General features: G+C 43.1%; 1 protein-coding gene across 1 annotated transcript in view; it reads right to left on the bottom strand.

Moving 5' to 3' along the window:
* LOC145357302 (nucleotide-binding oligomerization domain-containing protein 1-like) overlaps positions 1–9,584 on the bottom strand; it is a 29,761-nt gene extending 20,177 nt beyond the window's left edge. The window contains 7 exon segments of the mRNA XM_080210535.1: positions 426–509; positions 3,772–3,855; positions 6,403–6,757; positions 6,760–8,181; positions 8,369–8,543; positions 9,404–9,419; positions 9,421–9,584. Coding sequence (XP_080066661.1) covers positions 426–509; positions 3,772–3,855; positions 6,403–6,757; positions 6,760–8,181; positions 8,369–8,543; positions 9,404–9,419; positions 9,421–9,584 — 2,300 coding nt within the window.
* Between the last annotated feature and the right edge of the window lie 6,210 nt (positions 9,585–15,794).

Here is a 15,794-nt window from a genome sequence, read left to right as displayed (position 1 = left end):
ACAGTTCAGAGCTCCGATCGTTTTGGCCGCGCTAAACCCCGCCCACAGCGCGAATGGGACTGGCGATGGTTTTTTCAGGCTAAGTGCGTATGGGGGTGCCTGAAAGTAGATTTCCAAATCGAATCTGAATTGCACCCAGATTCAGCACTTAGAACGAAAATGGTAAAATCAGACCCTGAGGGTCAATATAGCGTGGCCCCTCAACATAACCTGTACATCTTTAGACTGTGGGGGGAAACCAGAGCACCTGGAGGAAACCCACGCAGACACAGGGAAAAAGTACAAATTTCACACAGACAGTGACCCTTTGTAAGACACTTTAGTCTCCAAAAATAGGCTACCATACAACCTGACCTCCAATGATGTGAATAGTGTACGTCCAGACTGATGTTTGAAATCGTGCATGAATTCATAAGTTTGCTTACGTCAATTTGCTGAGACTTGAACATTCAGCGATCAGAGTTGAAACATACTGGGCACCAATGTCAGTAATCTGATTTTTGTATAAGCTGGAAGACCAAATATGAATCAAACAGTCACACTGTGGTCACACTGGGCTGCCACGCTGAGAAAATAATGTAATAACGTGCAACAAGACCACTTGAAGCAGTGATCATTTCAAGCCTTCTTAACTGTAGAAAGAGCAATCTATCCCTATGACCTTGTCCAGCCCTCCAAGAACTTTCCATCCCTCTGGTTCTTCCTACTTCGCACATTCTTCATCCATTCAACTGCCAAACTCAGGAATGACCTCCCTAAACCTCTTCCCCCCTCATTTCCTTCCTTTAAGTCATTCCTTAAAACTTCACTTTTAGTATAATGTTTTGGTCATCCATCCTAATGTCTGCTTATGGCTTCGGTGTCTAATTTATGTCTGATAATTGCCTGTAAGGTCGTTATGGAGTCATAGAATTATATAATCCCTACAGTGCAGAACAGGCCATTCGATCCATTGAGTCTGCACTGACTTTCTGACGCAGTAACCTAACCAGGCCCTCTGCCCTGCCCTATCCCTATAATCCCACACATTTCCCGTGGCTAATCCTCTGAACCTACATATCTTGGAACACAAATTTATCATGGCCAATCCGCCTAACCCACATATCTTTGTATTGTGGGAGAAAACCAGAGCACCCAGAGGAAACCCACACAGATGCGGGGAGAATGTGCAAACTCCACACAGACAGTCACCCAAAATTGGAATTAAACCCAGGGCCCTGGAGCTGTGAGACAGCAATGCTAACCACTGTGCTGCATAACAGCACCGAAGGAGACTGCTTGGCCTATTGTATGCCTGTTGACTCTCTAAAAAGGAATCCAGTCAGTTCCATTGTCCAGATTATTCCCACAGACCTGTCGGTATACCTCCCTCAAATGCCCACCCAATTTCCTTTTAAAATCATTTATCATTTCAATCGCTACTGAGCTGGTAGGTAGCCGGCACCATCATCACCACTTGCTGTTAACGCCACAGTATATAAATGCAACTTTTTTTAGCTGCATGGTGACTGTTTCATTTGGGCTTCATTCCACAGTGTATTCATGTGACATTGAGTTAGCCGTTGAAAGCAGATCTTCTCGCGTATGCAGATTTGCAGGCTTTCTGTCGCCTTTCACATCACAGTAGGGCTATTGTGTTAGAATAATTGTTAGCTCTAATCTAATCGAAATTCAGCTGAAGAGGCCAGAATTACCTCATGCCAGAGAACTAACAGTAAAACAGAGGCAAGCAGGCCTCGGAAACAAAGCCCGGGCTAATTCAAATAGCTCTTCGAGGTGAAGACATTATTAATTGCTTTTATTGCATGAATTATCCTTTCCTAAAGTATGATAAAGAAAACGCCTTTGTGTTCAGAGCAGAGGCTTCGGAGAACTGGAATGCAAACTAATGATCCACCATTTTGCAGACTTCTCGAACTAGAAATGCAAACCATCGTGAAAATACACCTGTTGCAAATATACTGTAAAGAACATTAATTGTGTCTACATATTATCACCACAACAAGAATTGTTCACAGCTATAATCCTGCTGGATTAGAAATGGTTTTAGAAAATGTTTTCATGAAGACAGTACCTATTGGTCGTTAAACATCGATCAAAAACTTTTGTCATATCCACATTGTGCTAACAAAAATCAATTTTAAAGTTTTTCTTCCTGTTCAAGTGTTCTTGTACCAGGCAGACTCACACTAATTGTGCTTGATGCCTACTCCAAAGCCTTTATACCTATCCTGTAAGTGGGGAGTCCAGTATTAAACGCACCACTCTAACTGAACACGTGGTAAGTTTTAAGAATGTAAAGTCATCATTGTTCATAAGTTCATAAGATATAGGAGCAAAATTAGGCCATTTGGTCATCAAGTCCACTCCACCATTCAATCATGTCTGATATTCTCCTCATTCTCATTTTTCTGCCTTCTCCCCATAACCTTTCATACCAATCAAAAATCTAACTTCTCCTTAAGTTTACTCACTGTTCCAGCATCCACTGTTATTTGGGGTAGCGAATTCCACAAATTCACAACCCTTTGGGAGAAATAGACTATGACCTTTTATCCTCAAATGCCCCACTAGAGGAAGCATCTGCTCCATGCCTACTTTATGCATACCTTTTATCATCTTTTGTCTTTTGGCTTTTATATTTTATCCCTCTTCTGATAAAACCTAGAATTCCACAATTCTAGCTTCATCAATGTGCAACTGTACCCCAAATCCTCTTGCTGTCCCACAACACATAGCCTACTTTCATTCAAAGTATAATTTTCACTTCTTAAAAATAAAAAAATGCACTCCCTCTTTTTTTTGTTCTTTCTCACATGGGGCATGGGCATCGCCGGCAAAAGCCAATATTTGTTGCCCATCTCCGATCGCCCCTTGAACTGAGTGGCTTGCCACATCATTTCCGAGGGCAGTTCAGAGCTAACCACATTGCTGTGGGCCTGGAGTCACATGTAGGCCAGGCCGGGTAAGGATGGCAGATTTCCTCCCCTCAGGGGCATTAAGTGACAATGAAAAAGATGGGTGTTTATGTCAATTGGTTCATGGTCACTATGACGGCATGAGACTACTTTTGTATAGCTCCAGGTTATTAAGCAAATTTAAATTTGGCCAGTTGCCATGGTGGGATTTGAATCCTTGTTCCCAGAGCATTAGCTTGGGCCTTACCACTATGTCATCATCAGCCATCACTGACATGGAATTCCATCTAACATTTTTAGTTTATTCCCTCATTTAGTCAATGTTCCTTTACTCTTCAGAAGCCTTGTTTTTCCTCCTAACTTGGTATCGACCTAATTTCAATACCATCCTCTACTGGTTTCCCATCTAAATCATTGACTACACAGATCTATATATTATACAGCTAACTGCCTATATCATATGTATCAACATGTACACTAAATAATGAAACATCACTTACTGGCGCACTGTAAAATAGGTAACTCAGTTAGCTGTGGACAGCTGGTTAGTGATGCAGAGCGAAGCTAACTGTGTGGGGTCAATTCCTGTACTGGCTGAGGTTATTCACGAAGGCCCATCTATTGAACCTTGCCTGAGGTTGGTGATCCTCAGGTTAAAATGAACACCAATCGGCCCTCCTCCTCAAAGGGGAGAGCAGCCTGTGCTCATCTAGGACCATGGCGACATTACTTTTATTTTGTTATGCACTGAAGATGTGTGAACACTATTCCCAAGTTTTCCACCTGTCACTGCATTTCTTAAGAATCCAGGGAAGACTAGAGTTTGAAATATCTTTGCAGCTTGCTAACTTACCCGAGAGATTGAACAATTTTGTACTTTCTGAGTTCTTCAGTTAGGACTTGAACTCCATCGTCTGTGATTTGGTTTGCATTCAGCCTGAATAAAGTCACAATAGAAGATATTAAGTAGACCAAGGTAAACTGGACGTAAAGAGCAGATTTCTCCCCAAAGAATTCTGATTTGTGGGAAAACTGGAGTAATTCACACTGTTCTTTTCAGTGGGAGTTCAGACTAGAATCTCCCACACTCTATGCACTGCAGAGGCCATCAGTGTGAATACCATTATATTTCAATTGGCAGGGCCTATTTCCACCCAGGAAGCTCAATTGCTGGCCAGTCCCCCCAACGCCCCCAACGTCCAATGGCCTAATCGCAACCCCCCACCCATCCTGGCCCTCCCCAGTCTCCAGCCAGCCCCCCCACCCTACAGTGCAGACACCCCCCGCAGCTGATTCCCCCACTCAGCCCACCCCAATCACTGACCTCCCTCCTGCCCCCATTGATGCCAATCAGAGTGGCAGCGGGACCCCCATCCCCACTGATTACCCCAGGCCCTGTCCCATCAGGCCCCAGCCTCAGGCCTGCCCCCTTGGCACTGGCCCATCCCTGGTAGGCAGTGTCAATGTGCCCCTGGATATTGGCACCTTGGCCCTTGGGCAGTGCTGGGGGCACAGGCTGGCACTGCCAGTATGCCCATTGTCAAGGAGGACCATCCCCACATGGCCCAAAACCCTGGGAGGGCCCAATTGCCCCCCCCCACTTCACTCCAGAAGGGTTGGGCCGCTAACTCCCTGAAAGTGGAGAGCTATAGTAATCTTCACTGGAGTGAAATACTCTGGCTGGGTGGGAGAGGCTAATGGGCCTGGATAATTCAGCACCGGGTCTGTTAATTACATTAAAATTAGATGTAAATAGGGATTTAAATTACTTCCCTGTCTTCCCACCAGCTTCCAGCATGGATTTGATGGTGCCAGAAATGCAGCACTGGGCGATGTGCACATGATGGGAAGACAAGCCCAGCTATGAGATTCTCCCACCCTGCCGCACTAGAACATTAGCACTCGGTGTGGGAGAATCGCCCCCCAAATGGCACTACTCTGAATAAGAACAGGGAAGCTTCCCCTTGTCTAGGTCAATATTTACTCCTTTCTCAGCATTAAAGCAGATTCTGTTCATTTATCTCATTGCTTGTGACCTTGTTTTGTGCAAGTTGACTGTGACATTACATCAGCAATGGCTTCGAATGAACCCCTTTCCCTGGCACATCCCAAAGTTCTGAGAGGTGCTATGTAAACGCAACTGTTTTTGTCTATAGAGCTAAAATGACTAATCTGATAGTGTGAGGATAGAACAGCAAAACTGTGAAGAAATTTCTGTTCACCAAATAAAACTCTGCAGCTTTACAGCAAGCACAGAATTCAACCAGATTCCGGAATGTTTTGTGGCAATTTCTGACTGCCTAGTGTCTTTCTGGTGTAAATTCACCCTGCTGGGACCTGCTCGGTGTAATTTTCATGTGATTTTCAAACGGGTAACCACACACATCTAAAGCAGTTGAGGACCTATTTGACTTTGCAAATCAGGATCGTCAGCCAATAAGGACCTCCTTGCAATAGCAGTGGGTTGAATGTGCGCTGTACGTACTTCGCTCATTAGTACTCAAGTCTTGGTGGTGGGTTCCTGAAGGAATCGATGGAGGCCATTTACAAATTAGCCAATAAATATTTCTTCATGTATTTTTGCAGAGCCTGGGGTTGTATTGGTAGCTGGAGTTAATCATCTATGGAATATCTGACCTGCATACGTAAAATGGACTGTAAGAAGTCTCACAACACCAGGTTAGAGTCCAACCAGTTTACTTGATAGTAATCTCACAAGCTTTAGGAAATGGCATTCCTTCGTCAGGTGTGTGGAAGGTTCTGATCAGAGAAGGGCATATAAAGACACACACAGTTTACAGAATACTGATTAGAATACATGTCTTTACAACTATCCCTTACAGCCATTCAATAACAGGTTAGCTGCAAAGACTTGTATTCTAATCAGTATTCTGTAAACTGTGCATGTCTTTATATGCCCTTCTCTGATCAGAACCTTCCACACACCTGACGAAGGAATACCATTTCCGAAAGCCTATTATAACTAAATTACTATCAAATAAACTGGTTGGACTCTAACCTGGTGTTGTGAGACTTCTTACCGTGTTTACCCCAGTCCATCGCCGGCATCTCTACATCATGACTACATAAAATGAAAGCAGATCTACTTTGATATTACATATTCTTACATTGGAAAAAGCTTAAATCTTTAATAGATTCATTTTTAGAACGCGGATACCACCGTCACAGCTGCATTTATGGCCCATCACAAAGTTAACTACAATTGTTAATCGATGTGTGAATGCATTCATATATAATTGGAAGGAAAAAGTCATTGCTAGTGTTCAATTCTCTGTAGACATTAGTAGCTAACCAGGTAAGTGATTTAGTGGATATACTTAACTGGACACGCAAGGAAGCCTATCACTGAATTCTGTTCATCACGAACTGTGTGTAGAGTGTAAAATGAGGTATAGTCATGGTGGACACAGATAGATACACTGAAAGGATAGGAGTAGGAGTTTAGCGTGTTTATAATTCTTACCGAATAGTACAAAGCTTACTGAAACAAGGAATCAGTTCTTTCACCCCATAGTCATTGATGTTGTTATTATCTAGTTCAAGTACGATTGTTTCCTGAAGATAACATAAAATAAATGTGATTGCACTGCAATCAGCAGAGTAGACATTGCAATAGGTGAAATTGATACAATCTTTACAGATTTGCTTAGCAGCAAGCTTGGCTACTTCCTTGCTCTGCACTTCAAATACGCACCTCAAGAGCCATTTGAAGTGTGGAACAGCACGCATCTGATAGAAGTTGCTGATCATGTAGGTTTTCACACAGCTGATCAGGTAGGACTTCAATGCTGACCTTTTTTTTGGACTTTTGTTTGGCAAGTCAAATGATTCAATAAGTCTATCTTGGTTTTGGAAAGCAAGCCACAGAGGAAGAAGATGGTTAGCTGAAAATGTTCTCGGCACTGGAGCAAGTATTCTTTAGAGGGCCCCTTTGAACTTTGGTGTGGGACGAAAGGAATAAGCACGTGCTGTGGTTTTCCAGGGGGAACATGTCCAGTGAGAAACTTAATGAGTTCTTTCACGCTGATTTTCTCATCTACAACCAAGGAAAATGCAGCAAAAAATGACTGCAGGGTCAAATGAAGGAACTCATAAGTTGATTGATTCCCACATCCATCGTAATGACCTGTATTTTTGACAAAGCCCAACTGTAAATCCTCCTCTGAGATGTCAGCCGCTGTGATTTGTTCCTGACTGAAGATGAAGTTGCTATTCTCAATCCCTTCTTTTGCCAATCTGCCGAATCGCATTAGTGTGTCTCTCTTGGTTCTGAATGTCTCATTCTGACTTTTGTTTCTTTTGTTCAATGCTGCTTTGGAAGAACGGTTTAGGAAAACCCCTAACATCAACAGGTAGACGTCAGGTAGTGTAACATAGTCCAACAACTGCTGGGAGCTACACGTGGACTGAAAGTGCTCGTAACATTTGAATATAATCCAACAAAACAACGGCACAGAGCACAAACTGCACAGGTGGGGGTTCGCCTCCAGCTGGGTCAAAAGTGAGGTTTGATGGGGTTTGTTTTTGAAGAACTTCCTCAAATACTGAAGTAAATGGTCCTTTGAAAAGCCTTTCAGGGTCATTCTCTTTCTAACCATTCTCAATGGTAGCTCTGTGCCAATTCTTGCTGTCAATAGTTTTCTGGACTTTTTCAATAAATTTCCATGGAGAAGATTCATCAAAAGGGCCACAGGATGCATGGGGTCAAAGGGCGAAGAGATGTCGGGGATGTCATTGAGGTCACAGTCAACGTTGATTTCATCAAACCCATCCAGGGTGAAGATAACAGAAGCTGGGTGTCGTAGGATGTAGCTGAATATCTCATCAGCATCTTTGTCAGGGTAACAGTTGTATTTGAACAGCAGATCTCTGAGGGAAATCCTATCTTCCTCCTTAAAGCTATTGAATATTCGGCATCTGAATTTGAAGAAGAATTTAGCATCAGCACAGAGCTCCCCTTTGGACCACAATTTCTGAAGTCTCTGGAGCAGTATGGTCTTACCAACTCCAGCATCACCAGTTATAAAGACTGTTTCTGCATCTTCGTTGATGACTCCAGTATCGCTGACCAAATCCTCCAAGTGGGAAATGTTCCCTTTAGTTTCATTGACTGCGTTGATTAATTCCATAAGAGACTCGGTGTAAGTATCATCCAGCAAGATGTCTTCTTTCTGAACATATGAAGTGACGAACTTTCTCTGTCTCCTCAGCTGACATCTAAGTTTTTCGGAATACTGACAAACTTAAAACAGAAATCAAAATTTTCATAATCATAACAGAATATATCTTTATTTATACATAATGTGCCACTTGGATAATTTCTGTCCCTTACTTCAGTCACAATTCCTCCCTCAAATAATGAGAACATTGATGTCCCCTTTTGTTTTTACAGCATCTACATTGATTTCATGTACAACATAGTTACTTACCAGCGTCTGTGAGTAGTACTGGTTTTCTCACTAAATGCTCAGGTGGTCGATACTGAATGGCTTTTATCCAATCTTACAGTTCTGGATAAACATCCTTAGCCCTGTATATCACATGCACAAAATACTCTGCAACTTCATGTCCTTTGCTGTGTATGATATCAAGGATTTCACGCACCTAAAGAAGGTGTATCAACAAACTTTAGGATTGCAAATATGAAACAGAAAATGGTGTATCCTGTGCTAGTTCAGAGCTTATAATATTCTCAAAATTGCCCTCAATCTCACCCAAAGCATTGTCCAAAGATGTGCAGGTTAGGTTGACTGGCCATGTTAAATTGACCCTAGTGTCAGGGGGAATCAGCAGGGTAAATATGAAGAGTGACAGGAATAGGGCCTGGGTGGGATTGTGTTCAGTACAAACTTGATGGGCTGAATGGCCTCCTTCTGTACTGTACGGATTCTATGACCTTTCGTCAGAGCTGAAACTGAACCACTATCAGATCAGCCATGATCTTATTGAATGGCAGGGCAGGCTTGAGGGGCTAGATGGCCTACTCCTACTCCTATTTCTAATGTTCTCATGTGACCTCAGACTTTTGTGAAATCCCCTAGTTGCCATATTCCGGCGCCTGTTCGGGTACACTGAGGGGGAATTTAGCATGACCAATGCATCTAACTAGCATGACTTTTTGGATTGTGGGAGAAACTGGAGTACCCGGAGGAAACCCACGCAGACACAGGGAGAACATGCAGACAGTGACCCAAGTCAGGAATCAAACCCAGGCCCCTGGCGCTGTGAGGCAGCAGTGCTAACCACTGTGCCACCATGCATGCCGCCCATTGCACACACTCTGCAGCAAATATATTCTTCCTGAGGTGCGGTGCTCAGTACTCCTGAGAGGGGCCAACCATGTCCGTATACAGCAAAGCTGTGTATAAAGGGATGGTTGCTGCATTTTGGTTGGCTCTACACGGCACTTAGTGGGAAACTTCCCTGTTCTGATGGAGAGCCATGATTTACCCATCCATTTGTACCTTGTCAAATTCTGTTTCTCTGCACAAGTTCCTTATCCTCCGAGGTGAAGTATCCAGACTGCAGCAGGTTATCCAGGATACACTCAGTGTTTTTAATTCCATTCACCAACTCCACTCAATGCACAGTGCGGAGATCTAGGTCAGAGGCAACATGCTGTTCATCGGTTGCTGTTCCTTCCATGGTAACTGCTGAAATTGTTATTTTTCCTTCTTCACTGGTACTTTAAAGAGATATTCCCCTTTAGGTTTTTCAGAGCTGGTTTCTGAAGGGGCCCCATATGGGGTGCTGAAACCTCAAACCAATCCTCTAGTAAACAGTTATGTTTCTGTCTAAGTAAGAAGAATACCTCACAGCTCATTATACATGTTCACACACTTCCTCAATGGGTAGACTCACTTCCGACACTGTTTACTTACTGTGTTAAGGACCTCAATCTAGATTGACAGTCCAGCATTATAGCGAAGGAGTGTTGCACCGTCAGAGATGTCATCTTGCCCTTTCAGATAAGAAATCCAAAGATGTGCAGGTTAGGTAGATTTACCATGCTAAATTGTCCGTTAGTGTCCCAAGGTGTATAGGTTCATAGAATCCCTACAGTGCAGAAAGAGGCCGTTCAGCCCATCGAGTCTGCACCCACCCAGGCCCCATTCCCGTAACCCCACATATTTACCCCACTAATTCCCTGACACTGGGGTCAATTTAGCATTTCTAATCAACCTAACCTGCACATTTTTGGACAGTGGGAAGAAACCGGAACACCTGGAGGAAATCCATGCAGACATGGGGAGAATGTGCAAACTCCATGCAGACAGTGACCCGAGTTAGGAACTGAAATACCCAGAACTGAACCCAGATTCCTGGCACTGTGAGGCAGCAATGCAGGTTAGGGGAATTAGCAACGCAGATATTTTGGGTTATGGGGATAATAAGGCCTGCATAAGATGTTTTGTTGGAGAGTCGGTGTAAATTTGTTGGGCCAAATGGTCTCCTTCTGCACTGTAGGGATTGCATGATTGAATGATTACCTGTGCTATTTCAAAGACAAATATGATCATTGTTGTAATATAGGAAATATTTAGATGATTATTGGAGCTTTTGTTTGAATGTGGAGCCTTTGTCTCTCCTAGTGTCATGATACTGTGCTGTTGATATATTTTATGCTTCTGTAGAGTGCTTAAAGTTAAGAATTTTTATTCTCAAAGTAGTCAGTATGTTTGAAGGGAAGCAGCAGATGCTGGAAAGCAGGATAATTACTCATTTTAACCCTACACCTCTACTTAGAATGAAGCTAATTGTGCTTTGTTTATAAATGAGAAAGGATTCCTGTTTTTTTCAAATTAATGTAGTGGAAGGTGAGTTAGGTTTGAGAGGGTCATATGATCATGTGATACTAGAAATAGGAGTAGCTTGACTTGCAACAGACAAAAACAGCTTTGTGAATTCAGTTTCCATCTGAGGCTGTTAAAAAAAGATGGCTACAAGTTGCTCTCTCTCTCTCTGAAAAGCCTCTCTCTGCAATGTATCTCTGGAACCTCCAGAGCTGTTACCCAAGTCAGACCAAGTATGTTTTTTTTTATTAATTCGTGGGACATGGACATTGCTGGTTGGCCAACATTTATTGTCCATCCAATTGCCCTTGAGAAGGTGGTGGTGAACTACCTTCTTGGGTTGCTGCAGTACACAGGCTGTGGGTTGACCTGCAATGCCACTAGGGAGGGAATTCCAGGATTTTGACCCAACTTTGGAAGTTCTGTCTAAGGATCTATGGTGAATTGCAGCAGAGTGTCTTGTAGATAGTGCACACTGTGATCCTTAACTATATTTAAAGTGTGTATTAAGTCCGGAAGAGAAATATTGCTTAATTGGAACTGAAATAGCGATAAGTTAGAAATTAGAATTGTTTCCTTTCGTGTTAAGTATTGTTCAACTGTTAAAAGTTAAGCTATTAAATTTTATTTGTTATATGCAAATTGTACTTGTTTTTGATGAAAGAACCTTGATGTGTCAGTAGAATCACAGTTGGCGTGAAGCATCTTATCCTCACATTTATGCTGAGAAAAAGTTGTTGGGGTATAATCTTAACTTCATAATATACCTTGGGGTTCGGCTCCAGCACCCTAACACTACTGATAGGGTGAGGACAGAAATTCTTTAAACCAGTTGTCCCTTTACCCTAATCTTTCAGAAACTGAAAGCATCTCTTGGAGGTCAGCTCATTAATAGACTAGAACACTGGCCTCTTACATGCAGTTTTGTGATGGATGACAGAGGTTGAAGCCAATGTGGGTTAAGGCCAAGGATGATGGTGGATCAGGCCAAGAATCACAGCCGAGACAATAGTAACTCACTTTCGTGTTAATGTGTTTACATGTGTTTAGTTTCCTTCTGTTGGTCTCTTTCTCCCCACTAACTCCCCTCATTAGTCAGGGTCCCAGGGCTACATTTCCTGATCTCCTTCAGAAGCCTGGTGCTGGACATGCTCCTCTAGTGAGGTTGCAAACAGACACCATCCTGCACCACTTGCTGGAATTGCAGCCCAGAGAATTTCTGGAACATTCACAGAGGCAAAGGTGTTTGAGATGGGAAAAGTAGATGGTTTGGAGATGGTAATGGACTGATCACTGAAAATATCCAGTCAATGGGATGCTATTAGCAACAAGTTCTAATAAATACTAATGTCACCTCAGGCTGATGTGACTACATAAGTGACTTAAATTTAACTGCTCGGTAAAATATGTTGTTTATTTGTCTGCAATGTTGCTGTCATAACATTAAAGCTTTAAGTTAAAGACAAAATATTGTGGATGCTGGAATCTGAAAACAGAAAATGCTGGAAAATCTCAGCAGGTTTGACAGCATCTGTGGAGAAAGGAGAGAGGCAACATTTTGAGTCAGAAGGGTCATCCTGACTTGGAACGTTGACTATTTCCATTTATGTACTAAAAGGAAATAGGAAAGATTCATACGTAATGATATATATTGCTATTCAAGTGCAGGCATGAACCATGATGAACTGTAAGACGCCAACTTCAATCGCTTAGCAGGATCTATGGAAAGTTCTAAAATGGATTATAATAGACAGGGATCTTCCTTGAATGGACATGAAGAAACAGCATGATTCTGTAGAATTTCACACCTCCTATTGTGAAGGCTTACTCCAAATCATGGGGAAAATCTACTTCCAGACTCATAGAATCCATACGGTACGGGAGGCCGTTCAGCCTATCAAGTCTGTACTGACCATATCCCACCTAGGCTCTATTCCCATAACTCTACACATTTACCCTGCTAATCTCCCTGACACTACAGCAATTTAGTATGGCCAATCAACCTAACCTGCACATCTTTGAAGTGTGGGAGAAAACCAGAGCACCCAGAGGAAACCCACGCAGACATGGGAGAACATGCAAACTCCACACTGATAGTGATCCGAGGCTGGAATTGAATCTGGGTCCCTGGCACTGTGAGGCAGCAGTGCTAACCACTGTGCCATCATGCTGCCCATAACTCCTGGTGATGGGGAGACTCCCCAGACTCCCAGTCTGCCATGTACTAAGACTGCGTGTCCACAATGAAGTGCTAAAGACAACCCTCTATCATTTATTAATGGATTTAACCTACACTATGAAAGACCATCATTTGCCTTTTAACATGTATCAACAACCTTTCATCATTTAATTGAGTCTGTTGATTTTGAAATTCTTTAATCCAAAAGTTGAGAGAAGAGTGAGACCAGGCAGTCAATAGACACCAACATCACAGCTGGAAAGAAAAGGTTGTGTCATCCTGCCTTTTTAAGATGTATGTGGCTTAAAGTATTTTAAAAGCCTCTTCTAAACAGCTCAAAGTGTGTCTGTAAGGTTAGCACTGCTGCCTCACAGTGCCACGGACCCGGTTCAGTTCCCGGCTTGGGTCACTGTCTATGCAGAATCTGCATCTTTGCCCCGTTTCTGTGTGGGTTTCCTTCGGGTGCTCCAGTTTCTTCCCACAGTCTGAAAGATGTGCTGGTTAGGTGCATTGGCCATACTAAATTCTCCTTCAATGTACGCAAATAAGCGCCAGAGTGTAGCGACTAGGGGATTTTCACAATAACTTAATTGCAGTGTTAATGTAAGCCTACCTGTGTATAGTGGGAGATTCAGAAACCCCTGCTTTCTGAGACTATTAGATTAGTTTAAAATCAGGACCACAATGTGCCTTATATATAATCAAAGGTATCACAATGTGCCTCACTCATATGCTATATAAAGGTATTGTTTGCACATATATAATCATTGTTGAACAAGTATAGATTTAAACTATATTTTTGTATTTTCTTGTGAGCTTTGGCCAACAAGCAGTTTACCTCTTGGTATAATGGGAAATACGTTTAGAACATAAGAACATAAGAAATAGGAGCAGGAGTAGGCCATCTAGCCCTTCGAGCCTGCCCCGCCATTCAATAAGATCATGGCTGATCTGTTGTGGCTCAGTTCCACTTTCCCGCCCTCTCCCCATAACCCTTAATCCCCTCTCTTATCAAAAACCCATCAACCCGCGTCTTAAAAATATTTAGCGAGGCAGCCTCCACCACTTCAACGGGCAGAGAATTCCAGAGATTCACCACCCTTTGAGTGAAGAAGTTCCTCCTCAACTCCGTTCTAAACCGCCTCCCCTTTATCTTGAGGCTGTGCCCCCTAGTCCTACTGTCTTTTTTGAGCGGGAAGAGTCTCTCCACCTCTATCCTATCCATCCCATTCATCATCTTATACGTCTCAATGAGATCTCCCCTCATTCTTCTAAACTCTAGCGAGTACAAGCCTAGTTTATTCAGCCTCTCCTCATAGCTCAACCCCCTCAACTCCGGTATCAGCCTAGTAAACCTCCTCTGCACTCCCTCCAGGGCCAAAATATCCTTGCACAGGTGCGGCGCCCAAAACTGCACACAGTACTCCAGCTGCGGCCTCACCAATGCCCTATACAGCCGCAGCAAAACCTCCCTAGTTTTATATTCAATCCCCCTCGCTATGAAGGCCAGCATCCCATTCGCCTTCCTGACCACCTGCTGCACCTGCAAGCTGGGTTTTTGCGACTCATGCACAAGGACCCCGAGGTCCCTCTGCACCGTCGCCTGCTGCAGTTTTTCGCCCCGTAAGTAATAGTCCTTCCTACCATTCTTCCTACCAAAGTGGACCACCTCACACTTGCCAACATTAAATTCCATTTGCCATTTCCTGGCCCATTCGCCCAGCCTATCTAGATCCTTCTGCAGACTCTCCACGCCCTCCGCACAATTTGCCTTTCCCCCAATCTTGGTGTCATCAGCAAATTTCGACACCCTGCACTCGGTTCCCTCCTCCAGATCATCTATATAAATGGTAAATAGCTGAGGCCCCAGCACCGACCCCTGGGGCACCCCACTAGTCACCAACCGCCAATCCGAATAGCACCCATTGAACCCCACTCTCTGCCTCCTATTTGACAGTTTAATTAGACAGTTTAATTAGACAGACCACATTCTTTTGTAACAATGAAGCATAGAGCCTGTACTCTATTATCAAGGGCAGACCAAGCAGGTACAAGCTGCAATGAATAGATGTATTCAGCCTCTATTGGTATAAGGGACAGAGAACAGCTAAGAAAGATGACTCATTCCCAGGACTGCTGGTGTTAGAAGCAGCTCTTGAACCTACTGGATTTGCATAGGCCGGTTTACTAGGCAATGGGGGAAAGAGTCATTGGGTTTGGCTGACTAATGAATCCCTAATTCTGCTACAAGTTAGAATGCTATTGGCAGAAGTAACTATAGTATATGAATGTATCTGGACCATCATCTTGGATAACAGGTGGAGTGGGAAGATGAAATCTTCAGATATGTATAATCTGTTGTGCTCATATGATGTAACATCAGAGCGAGGTTAGATTCCTCAGACTATCCCGCTAGCAAAACGTGATGGTCAAATAAAGAACGTCTTTAACTCCGTACTGTCTTTTGCAAGTCTTCACATTCGCTGAGATCAACTGAGTTCAAGACCCCTCAGTGGGACATCCTGAGAAATTCCCCTTACATTGTGACATTAATAAAACAAACTTTAAATTGGACATCAGGTTGTAGTCATTAGGGCCTGCCTACATTTCGGGCTGAACAATCTTTAGTTTGAGGGAACCCTGTGCTTTATCCAGGTTTGACCCCAGCCGTCTGAACTTAAATTCCAGGGTGTGTAAAGTTCCCTCCTTTGCTCAAAGACACATCAACTGCTAACTGTTTGGTTTGGTTTTAATATATGTAGAAGTGCATTACTGCCTTTAACTGTATCTTTCTTGGATATCTGCGTTGTGTGATTAACATGGTGAAAGATATTTCTGGGTGAGTGTGTGAATGGATAATATTTAAATTCATGTTGGAGGCAC

Source organism: Carcharhinus amblyrhynchos, chromosome 2 (assembly GCF_965287045.1).
Source record: "Carcharhinus amblyrhynchos chromosome 2, sCarAmb.v2.hapA, whole genome shotgun sequence".
NCBI classification, from domain to species: domain Eukaryota; kingdom Metazoa; phylum Chordata; class Chondrichthyes; order Carcharhiniformes; family Carcharhinidae; genus Carcharhinus; species Carcharhinus amblyrhynchos.
Note: the sequence above shows the minus strand (reverse complement) of the source record. Positions and strands in the feature narration are given on the sequence as shown.